General features: G+C 45.0%; 1 protein-coding gene across 1 annotated transcript in view; it reads right to left on the bottom strand.

Moving 5' to 3' along the window:
• DTNBP1 (dystrobrevin binding protein 1) overlaps window positions 1-12,088 on the bottom strand; it is a 115,955-nt gene that overhangs the window by 4,700 nt on the left and 99,167 nt on the right. The window contains exon 8 of the mRNA XM_004273546.4: window positions 6,377-6,532. Within this exon, the coding sequence (XP_004273594.1) occupies window positions 6,377-6,532 (156 nt within the window). The remainder of the gene's footprint in view (window positions 1-6,376; window positions 6,533-12,088) is intronic.

Genomic DNA, 12,088 nt, shown 5'->3' with positions numbered 1-12,088 from the left:
TCACTATGAGTGCGGGCCAGCAGAAACAAAGACTATTAGCATCTTTTCCCGAGAATTCAAAGTGGCTTTAAATATTTTAAAGAATGAAAAGGTTGAATCAAACAATGAACAAGGTGTCAAAAATCAGATCAGGCATTTGAAAAAAAGCCAAATAACCTCCAAATAGGAAAAATCACTGGAATTTAAAACTTCGGGCACAAGTTAAAGAGGTGAGAGCCAAATAGAAAATTAGTGGACGAAATAAGTGGGAAGTATGAAAGAGCTTAAGAGAAATGGAAAATGCAAAAGTTTACATATTGACAGTTCCAGAATGAGAATGGAGACTGTAGGGACCAGCAGTATTCGCTGATTATCTTCCAGATTTGCTGAAAGATCAGACACGCAGGATTTAGGAACAAAATATATTCAAGCAAGACAGATGAAAGAAATCCTCACCTAATCCACTACAGCGAAATGATGCACATCAAAGAGAAAGAGCAGATTAGGAAAGATAAGGAAATAATTAGACCTACAGCTCAACAACAGGAGTCAGAAGACAGTGGAATAATAAATTCAAAGAGGTGAAATAAATATCTCTTAAGATCAAGTGTGAGATACAAGTCCCCCCTACGCCTGCTCTCAGCAAACGTCGGACCACAGGAGGAGGGAAGAGGGCATGGGTCCCGGGAGGGAGGCCGAAGTGCACGGAAGAGACGTGTAAGTCTGTGAGTATATATAAAACTCTGAGTAAAATAATCATGATAGTATCAAATTCGGGGAATTTACTCCAGCTGAATTGGAAAGACTGGACAATAATGACAGGAGAGGCGGCTTGACGAGAGCCAGATCCCCGTTGTGTCTGGCAGGAAGGTGGGAATCTGATTGTCTCTGGGCACAAGAAATCATGAAGGCTCAGCATCAAAGCAGGTAAAGCTTGTTGCAGTTGAGACAACATCGCACTCAAGGTGGCAACATCCAAGGCAGAGGAGCCGGGTGACATGTGCCATCACCGTCGCCCTGGGCTGCGCAGGAATCACGGCCACTTCACAGGGGACACCGGGGCGGTGTTGCCCTGGGGCTCCTGCAAGGCTGACCCGTCAGGGGGACATGAGTGCACAGGGGTCAAGGTCGTGCCTCTGGGGGCTGCTCTCCTGTCGGGGAGAAGGTGGGGAAAACACGGGTTTTCTTTGTGACTGTGGAGTCCTTCGTGGTGTTTCAGCCTGGCTTTGACTTCAGTTTTGAAAGGAGCAGAGTCTCCCGTTTTTTCTGTCTGTGCCATTCTCTTAAAGAGGGGAGAAAAATAACTGGACCAAAAGCATAGGGAACACTTGCAGGAAAACAGCACCAAATAAGACGGCAACGAAGCCAGTTTTATGATGTTCCGTGTCAAGTTTGGCTCACTTACGTTTGCTGTGATCACTGGCTGCCTGGCTTCATTACTATCATCTGATTTGGTGCTTCCTATTTTCCTGAAAATATTTCCTTTAAGTGATAAAATCTAGTTATTCTGTTTGTAAGAGACATTCCTAAAATATAAGAACAGGAACATTAAAAAAATTTAAGGAAAAATGGGAAGTGGGCAAACAACTAATTAACTTGAAGAAAGCTGACATGGCTATATAAATATCAAAAAAAATAGACTTGAAGGGGAAACAAAAGCATTATTGGGGTAAAATACAGCACTTAGTGGTGTTTTCTTTTTTTGGAGGTTTATCCACACTACAGCATGTATCAGTAGTTCTTTTTTTTAAATTAAGTAATTTTATTTATTTTTGTTTATTTATTTATTTATTTATTTTTTGCGGTACGCGGGCCTCTCACTGTTGTGGCCTCTCCCGTTGCAGAGCACAGGCTCCGGACGCGCAGGCTCAGCGGCCATGGCTCACGGGCCCAGCCGCTCCGCGGCATGTGGGATCTTCCCAGACAGGGGCACGAACCCGTGTCCCCTGCATCGGCAGGCGGACTCTCAACCACTGCGCCACCAGGGAAGCCCATTTTATTTATTTTTGGCTGCATCGGGTCTTCGTTGCCATGCGCAGGCTTTCTCTAGTTGCAGCTAGTGGGGGCTACTCTTCGTTGCCGTGCGCAGGCTTCTCATTGCAGTGGCTTCTCTTGTTGCAGAGCACAGGCTGTAGGCACACGGGCTTCAGTAGTTGTGACCTGCGGGCTCTAGAGCGCAGGCTCAGTAGTTGTCGCACATGGGCTTAGTTGCTCCGCGGCATGTGGGATCTTCCCGGACCGGGGCTTGAACCCGTGTCCCCTGCATTGGCAGACGGATTCTTAACCACTGCACCACTAGGGAAGCCCCCGCTTAGTGATTTTTTTAATGGTTCAATTCACCAGGAAGGTAATTCAGAATTTCTATGTGACTATATATCTTGTGGTTATTTTTATAAAGCAAAATACAGAAGAATCACAAGGAAAATGGTAACAAGTCCATAATCATGGGGGAAATGAAGATCTAATGTACCTCTTTGATGATTAAGCAATCCAAAATTGAGTATTAACAGGAAACATCTGAACAAGCCAATTTAGAAGCCTTTTCAAATGGACACTTACAGACCCCCCCACCTCAATCACAACAAAGAGAACTCTCCAGACGTTGCCATGGGTCCCCGAGGGGACAAAGTTGCCCCTGGTTGAGAACCACTATTTAATGAAGAATTAAAATTAAGATAGTACGGTTTGGCTCAAGGCCAGACAAACAGAAGACTGGAATAGAAAAGAAAGCCTAGAAAAGACTCAGTTGTACTGGAACTGACAGAAGACCATGTGAGCAGTGGAGAGAACACTGGTGCTGAGATAGATGGTTACTGCTGTGAAGAATTAAAGTCAGATCCTTACCTCCCAATGCACACAAAAACAAACTGGTCGTGGATTTAGGGCCCAAATATATAAAATGGAAAACATAGAAACTTTTAGAATAAAACACAGCAGAGTATCCTTATAACTTGGAGGGAAGGACTGCCTAAACAAGACACAAGTACAAACCATAAGCAAGAAAATAAAGTGGGCAAAGCTTAAAAATAAACACATTTAGCAAAGGCCACAGTAGAATAGAGAAGCCACAGATTGAGAGAAGGTATCTGCACCAGACATCAGAAAAGGCCGATACCACGAGTGTAAGACTCTAAAGGAAGACAACCAACCAGTAGAAAAACGGACAATCAAGGAACTGCAGATTAAAGCCAAAATAAAGTATCATTTCATACATCTAAATCTGTGAAAAATTTTAACTGACACTACCAAGTGTTGACAAAGCTGTGGAGTGAGTAGAGCATGCACATACGGCTTCTGAGAGACTGTAAACTGGTGTGGGTATTTGTGACAGAATCCAGTACAATTAGATATGCTTGTCCTATGACTGTGTCCTTGTTCTGCGCCCTAAAGAAGTGGTTCTCAAGATGTGGACCCCAGACCAGCAGCCTCGGCATCACCTGGGAACTTGTGGGAAATGCACATTCTTGGGCCCTACCCCAGACCTACTGGGTTTATCACTAGCCCAAACATCCTCCTGCCCTCCCCAGGCACTGGGACACGCAGGGGCTGAGTCAGAGTGTCTGAGGGCACAGGGGGCGCCCCTGGCCACACAAGATTTGACAACTACCAGCCCAGCAGAGATGCCAGGAACCCAAGGTCTAACAGTGGGAACACACAGGTACAGACAGGACATCTTCAAGGTGAGGGATGTGGTCACAACTAACTACACACTGTCAGGATACCCAGGTGCTTAGCAACAAAGTGAAAGCAATAGATATTTTTCTGAGAAAATGGGAGTCTTGTCAGGTGGAAGAGAAAACCTGCGTCAGGGTCTTAACAAAACACCTCATCGCGTCCTAATGGCACTTGGAGCTGCTGGGCATGCGTGGGCCCCAGGTCCCCACTGCTCCTCAGCACGATGGGCACTGCCCTCGCTCCCCTTCAAGTGCATGAGACTCTGCCCTCTGTGGTTCCGAGTCTCACGACAATCCCAGTGGGCACAGACGTCCCTTCACCCTTAGATCATGTTCTGGATAAAACTTTCCATGCCTTTGTCTTAACTAAAAAAATGATGCTTTGGAAAGTGAGAAAAATTCAGACTGCTATTTCTGATTTAGTGGAATGAGTGTAAGATACCATGTTCACTGTAGAGATTCTTATTCTGATTGATTCTTCTAAATGAAAGAGTGTTCATCCTTGGAGAGGAATGTGTGTAAGGAAGGGGTGTGTGACTCCCAGGCTGGGAAGTCTAAGGGATGGCCCTGGACAGCCTTGTGTGGAGAGGTCTGTTTGTTATTTGTGACCATCTTTTCTGCTCCAGCTGAGGCAGGAAGCTGAAACGCCTAAGGCCTCCAATTTTCTTCCTCAGTGCTTTCAAAACCACACATATTGGCAATGTACATATGGCCATTCTTTTTTACCTTGACAAAAAAAAAGCTCAACAGTTTTTTGAAACTTGAAGGACATTTTTTTAGGTGCTTGAAACCATGAAAATTCAATTCCTTAATACTTAATTGCTATCTGTTCAACATGTCTTGACCGACCCCTTCCTTCTCTTTGCCCAGCACTGGGCTGTGCTGGCCACAAGGACCTGACAGTAACAGCCCATCCTTGTCTCAGTGCGCTCACGGCCAACAAAGAGGGACTTCTGAAGCTGCAGCCTCTGCTGTGTCCTCATCCCCCGAGGATGGGCTCTCCTGAGAGGCACTTTCATATTCTCTTTGCCTCTGCTGAGCACTTAGCAGGTGCTCAGGAAATGTCTGCTGAACTAAACTGAACAAGCATTAGAGTCTCTACTGCTCTCTTCTTCACTGTCCCACGTCCCCATGCCCTCTCGGCATAACGTCTCACTGTGCTCAGATCTGTGGGTCAGATTTGCCAGGGTGTGTGTGTTATGGACTAAATGTTTGGGTGCCCCCCCACCTGCCCAAATTCCTATGGTGAAGCCCTAATCCCAGTGTCATGGTTTCTGGAGGTGGGCATTTGGGAGGTGATTATTCTAGACGTCATGAGGGTGGGGCCCTGAGGATGGGGTTGATGCTCTCCCTGTCAAGTGAGGACCAGCTGCAGACCTCTCGGAACCAAATCCGCTAGCACCTTGACCACAGACTTCCAGCCTCCAGCCCTGTTGTGTATAAGCTACCAGTCTGTGTTGTTTTGTTACAGCAGCCCAAGCAGACTAGGGTGGTGTCCTTCTCAGCTGCTGCCCACCACATGACACAGATCCCTGGAGTGAACAGGGATGGCTCTCTCCATAACCAGCGCCAAACATTAAAGAAACTGAATAGCAAACGTACTCTGAGGGAACATGCAGTCTGACTTTCCCAGATGAAGACAGACTCTCCGTCAGTGGGACACACAGAGGGCGAGCTGACTGGAGATGAAGCAGTTGAACAAATCTGTACCATCCACCTCAGTTTAAGAAGCACTGTCAACGCATCCGTCAGTCATTCTAAGTCACGCCTATTAGTCTGTTTTCTCTACATTCTTTTCCTTCCTCATTCTTTGATTTCTTTAACCTCTCCTTGGGGAGCACATAGGGAAGGAAGGAACAGAGGGAGGGTAACAGATAAATTGGGAGCAGCTTCCGTGAGGGGCAGGGTATGGAGAGCAAAGGCCAGGGCTAGGCAAAAGAGGAAGAATGAGCACAGAGGTTTGGGAGGAGCAGGGGCTTCCAGGAGGATGGAGGGCAGGTAAGCGGGGAAGCCCAGGATGCCTGTACACACTGCCCACTGCTCCTGTGCTGGCCAGAGAGGAAACGTCAGCTGCCCGCCCAGACCACTCCTCCAGAGGCACCAGGTCCTGGGAAGGAGGGGCTGGTGAAGGGCCTGGAATCCAACTCCTGTGACCTTCAGCGTATTCTTGGGAACCATCAGATGCATCTAGATGTACATCACAGCACGACTTACAGAGGCAAAGAATCTTAAGTGTCCAACTAGGAAACTGTTAGGATATGTCCTGACCATGAAGATGCCGCTTTTAAAACATACCCTTCCAAAGGATTTTTAATAATGTAGGGGAAAGATCCCCATACACCATGAAGGAAAGTTAGATACAAAGCAGATATGTGTACAGTCTATATAAATAGGCACAAGAGAGAATCACCCTAAAATAGTAACAGGGATTAGGGATTCTGTGCTACAGAATTATGGCGAATGTTTGTCTTTTTAATGTTTTAACAAAATGTATTCCATGTTTTCTAAATATCTTCAACAAAAGCCTAGAACTACAAGAAGAGGCAACAGCAAGACAAAGATGGCAGGACGCATCCCCTTTGAGCCTCTGTCCCCTAGAACTACAAGAAGAGGCAACAGCAAGACAAAGATGGCAGGACGCATCCCCTTTGAGCCTCTGTCCCAGCCCCGCTCTGGAGGCAGCACCCTAGCCACACACAGCACGGGGCCCGCTCCTGACTTGCCTCGCCTCTCTGCTGTCTGCAGGTAGCCCGTGGACAGGTACTGCTCCATGTCCTGCTGGAAGGCTTCCTCAAAGAACTTCTGCCGCTCCCTCAGCTTCATTTGCTGGGTTTGCTCCATGTCCAGGACCTTCTGGGTGTGCTCCGCGTCGAGTTCAGCTAAGGACACAGAATAACTGGGGTCAGGCAGGGTTTGGAAAAGGACTGAGACCGGAATGGCTATAAATACCGACTCACGGGCTCACATCTGGCCCCCTGACTGCAGCACAACAGGTGGAGAGCCAGGGCTCCTGGAGGACCGTGACCACCGTCCACCTTAACCTCACCCAGGAGGCACTCAGTAAACGCTGGTTGCAAAGCCAGCACGTGGCCACCGGAGTCAGTGAGAAGAGCACCTCGTCGTGGCTTTGCTGTCCGTGAACCAGCCACTTGGCTGAGTCAGTTAACCTTGCTGAGCCACATACTGTATGAACATTTGGGACAGACATGTTACCCCAGGACTGACGTGAAACATAAGAACTTTACGTTCCAGTGAGGGCTGCGTCAGTCACGCCAGGGAGAACTGTAATACGATGAGCCTGAGTCTCGCCACCAACAAGAAGCCTGAATTTACCTTCCCATATGACCCACTGGCGGCTCGCCCTTCCCCAGGCTGCATGGGGAACACAGATGATGCAACCACTATTCATCCTGTACACGGGCCAAGGGTTGGTCCTGAATCTACTTCTAACTCTCCAGTCCTTTGTTCTTCACGGGGTGGGGTGGGCAGGATTTGAAGACAGCCCCCAGGAACTCTGCCCCCAGATGCACAGCCCACAGGACCCCAGGACTCGTGATTAGGGTACTCTCTGTGGCACAGCTGACTTTATGAGAGAGAGGTCGTCTGGGTGGGCCTGGACTTTTCCAGGAGAAGAGATGTGAGCACAGAAGGGGTCTGACATGGCTTTGAAGATGGAGAGGCCTAACAAGGACTGAAGGTGTGTCCAGGAGCTGAAAGCCACCCCAGGCTGACTGCCCAGCCTGAAAATGGAGACCTCAGTCCTACCACCACAAGGAGCCAGGACTCCACCAACAACCTGAACGAGCTTGGAAAACAGATTCCTTGCAGCCTGGTCAACCCCTGATTCCAGGCTGTGAGACCCTGAGCAGAGAACCCCATCACAGGTTAGAACAGCCATCATCAAAAAGCCAAGAGATAACAAGCGTTGGTGAGGATGCGGAGGAAAGGGAGCCCTCATGCGCTGTTGGTGGGACTGTAAACTGGTGCAGCCACCACGGAAAGCAGCATGAACGTTCCTCAAAAAATTAAAAATAGAACTAACGTATGATCCATTAATTCCACTTCTGGATATTTATCTAAAGGAAATGAAAACAGGATATCAAAAAGAGATCTGCACTCCCATGCTCACTGCAGCATCGTTCACAATAGCCAACATACGGAAACAGTTTAAGCGTCTGTCAGTATCTGAATGGATAAAGAAGACGTGGTACATATACACAAAGGAATATTATTCAGCCATGAGAAAGAAGGAAATCCTGCTGTGAGAGAACACAGGTGTGCCTTGAGGACATTATACTGCGTGAGATAAGTCAGACACAGACATATACTGTATGATCTCACTTATACGTGGAACCTAAAAACGTTGAACTCATAATAGAAACAGCAGAGTGGTGGTTAGCAGGGGGAGAGCGGGTGGAGGAGCTGGGGAGATGCTGGTCCAAGGGCGCAAACTTGCAGGTAGAAGAGGAGTATGACTGTGCCCACAGTCAACAGCATCGTATTATACTCTTCACAGTTTCTATGAGACTAGATCTTAAATGTTCCCACCACAAAAAAGAAATGGTAATTATGTGACATGATGGAGGTGTGAGCGACTCCACAGTGGTCAACATGTTGTACACCTTAAACTTACACAATGCTATACGTCATCTATTAAAAATTAAATTAAAAATCTTAATAAGAAAGTCTTCATGGTGTTACCAAGTGATTTTTAACCAAAAAAAAAAAACCCCAGAATTTACAATGAACAATAGTCTTGGAGGTCCCACATGATCGACCTTAGTCATTCCCTCCACAAATACTCAACACCTCATGTCACAGCTCCCAGGTACAACATGATCCTGTACGTGTAGATCTTAAAAACTTGATAATGGAGTACATTTTTAATCCCAAATCAGTTACAGCCTCAATATTTAGAATATTCCGGATATTCTTCTTGTATCCTAATCTTCATATATGCAAGGAATGCTAATATTAAGCAAAGCAACACAGACGGGAACGTAAATCATCCCGACGACATGTAACCGCATGTACAGCGATGGTGATGTGCAGTCTTCTCACACTGTGATAATCACTGTGCGTTCTCTGAATTTTCATGTCACCCTGACTTGCAGCCCCCCATCTCATATCTCTGTTCACAGGGAGAGGGTCTGGAAAGAGCACAGGTTTTGGAAGCAGTCTGGGCTTGGTCCTGTCCCCGTGATGCCTTTAGGTGCTTCGGGCACGTCATCCCACCTCCCTTTAGCCTACCTCTGATTTCTGAAAGGCAGCTCTGTGTGAGCTCATCTGTATGCCCACAAGGTCCCAATTCAAGGTGCATCTCTTATTCTTTTGGGGGGGGGCTGGTCAGAGTGTCCTCTGAATCCCAGGGAACCTACAAGTCAGCTTAGCCCAGAAGTTCTGGGGAATTAAGGCAGCTCTCACCCAATGGGTGACAGAAGCCAGTGTATCAATGCCCAGGCTCCCATCCTTTGGATGGACAATTCTAGGAGCCATTCTGAACAACTGTCAGAGGTCCTGGTGGAACCGCAGCAGCGACTTCAACAATGCATCCCTTTATCGATGTTTCCTCCTTGCCCCCTCACCCCTGCTTCCCGGGATCACCTCTCACACAAACTACCTGCAGGAAAATCCTCATCTCAGGCTCTGCTTCCCGAGAAACCCAAGCAAGGATATCTATTACCAGCTACAACTAACTGAACCTCTCTGGGTCTCAACTTCCTCCTCTGTACAAGAGTGGTGAACTTATTTCATACGGGTGTTGGCAGGATTAAATGAGGTGACACGTGAATCACCAGGCACACAGTACTGCCAATAGCTGACAGCGAATATTAATACCAGCATTATTATTAGGAAAAGGAAATGATACGAAATATTACCATGAAGCAGGATGAGCACGACACTGAGAATCACCCCAACTCTTTCAGCCCCACTCAGACACTTCAGACTGGGTCACCTATCAATGCCCTTAACGTGCAAGGAATTGAGCATGTACTTTTATGAGGGAGAAAGGACACTCAATAGGATGTCTTCATTTATTTCACTTCAGCCATCAACCTATCTGATCAAATGCTTCATGACTGCCAGGTGCATTAGAATAAGTCAGCCCTAGAATAGATTAAGTATGCTTCACACACTTCAAACAAAGTTCAATTACCCTTTAAAAAAAAAATTCCAAAATAGGAAGCTCAGAAACAAAGATCAATGCAGAAATTATCAAAGGGGTTTTCATTAAAGAATATCTTGTTTCAACTGAACTAAGATTTTCTATAGATACAGAGATATATAGTTATGCAACTTGAAAACTTTCATTCTTCTCAAGACTTCTTCTTCATGTTCAATTCTCGTGTTTCTGAATTATAAGTTCTATAGTTTTTGTCTTAGGTTTTTTACACTGGAATGAAATGTAATCATGTTCCAGCCCTCACAAAAGGGGGGACACGGTTGGGTTAGGGAACTTAAAATGACTTAAAGGAAAATAATCACTGTTTTAAGTTTTAAGACATGTTACACACTAGTTATCTGAAACATTTCCAAGCACCTTTTGTCATTTCCCACTTTATTTCAGAGCCCCCCTTACATCTCAGGGCTGACCTCTAAGCTAGAATCACAGAACTAAGTACATTAACTCTATACCAGCTGTACACTCAGGACAATGATGAAAAAAAGCACATGGCAGTTATTAAAAATAACTGTCCTGCTCAGCAGCTAAGAAGATTCACCCTCAGCTACGTGCCTGAGAAAGGATGTTCTGATTGTGCCGTTTGTTCTGGAATCATCGGTTCAGCTTTTGCCAAGAAACAACTACATTTGGGAGTGGAGAAATGATGGAAGGACACTGAGGGAATATTTCAAATCTAGAAGTTTAAGAGCATCTGACTTTGGGAGAACGACTGTGGAAAAATAGAAATTATAGAACATTTTCTATAAGGAAAAATGACCCACTGTTCCCATCGAAGATGTCATTTATTATACCAGGGAAAGCCAGACAAATACAAAGATTTTAAAGAACTTCAATAAATAGCCTTAAGATTAAAAAGAAAAACCAAACACACCAAAAAATTAGATAAAAGATGCTGTAGTTTTTCTATCAGGAGTCAGGAGTAATCATTTAATTCCATTATCAACCCAGGTCTGTGTCTCCTTTATTTCAACTCCAGGTCATTGCTCAAGTTTTATCTGACTGCAACTTCCACTCTAGCCTCCACTATCAATTTCAATTGGATAATTTTTCAAAACAAACAAAAAAATTCCATTACCAGTGAAGATGTTATAATCAATTCTTAATTATATGTTTTAATGGGGCATAAGGGTATATATGAGATATTAAAAAAAATCCATCAGGCTCATTTCAGGAACAGTTTCAACTTATTCCACAACTAAGCCCTTTTAACAGAGCTGATAAGTAATAAAAGACAGTGAGGTGTGAATGACTGAAAAAGCCTGGAGCTGCTGGGAAGAAAGAAACGGATGATGTGAGGAAAACCAGGACAAACCTGTCCGTAAAAGGACTTACTGAGAGTATCGTTAATCCAAAAATGTTAGAAGAGAAAACAAAATTTAATTAAATATGAGTTATGAAAAATTCTGGTAATCTCTACATAATATTAAAGATTGAGAACATTTTTCATTCAAGATAAATAAGCAAGACTAAGAATAGATTTTAAATCTATCATTTAAATATTTACAATTTAGATGTTTTTATATCGAGAATACAAATTTTGAGATACTAAAATGCATATGATATGATCAAGGAAGAAATGTGAAATCTCTGTGAATTCCTAAACAAATTTCTAAATACAAGTAGGTAAACATGTACCTTCCTAAACTGTTTTTTGACAAAAATTTAACTGCCAACAGGCTGTCAAACTACATGATCACTAAATTACTACACAATTCTGTCATTGTGACAGAATTTTTAAAATAGGACCCATTATTTTTCTTATGCTAATTATTTGCCATTTATTTAAAAGTTTTTTTTTTTGATGCATGAACAATGCATGTACATTGTGGAAAAAATTTTAATCATAAAAAAGCACATGGACTTCCCTGGTGGCTCAGTGGTTAAGAATCCACCTGCCAATGCGGGGGACACGGGTTGGAGCCCTGGCCCAGGAAGATCCCACATGCCGTGGAGCAACTAAGCCTGTGCACCACAACTACTGAGCCTGTGCTCTAGAGCCCGCGAGTCACAACCACTGAGCCCGTGTGCCACAACTACTGAAGCCTGCGCGCCTAGAGCCTGTGCTCCGCAACAAGAGAAGCCACCGCAATGAGAAGCCCGTGCACCGCAACTAAGAATAGCCCCCGCTCGCTGCAACTAGGGAAAGCCCGCGTGCAGCAATGAAGACCCTATGCAGCCAAAAATAAATTAAAAAAAAAAAAAGGCACAAATAGTGAGGTGAAAATCCCTCTGAAATCACCATAAGCAGAGG

Source organism: Orcinus orca, chromosome 10, assembly GCF_937001465.1.
Source record: "Orcinus orca chromosome 10, mOrcOrc1.1, whole genome shotgun sequence".
In the NCBI taxonomy this organism is placed as follows: domain Eukaryota; kingdom Metazoa; phylum Chordata; class Mammalia; order Artiodactyla; family Delphinidae; genus Orcinus; species Orcinus orca.
This window is presented reverse-complemented; position numbering and strand designations above follow the sequence as displayed.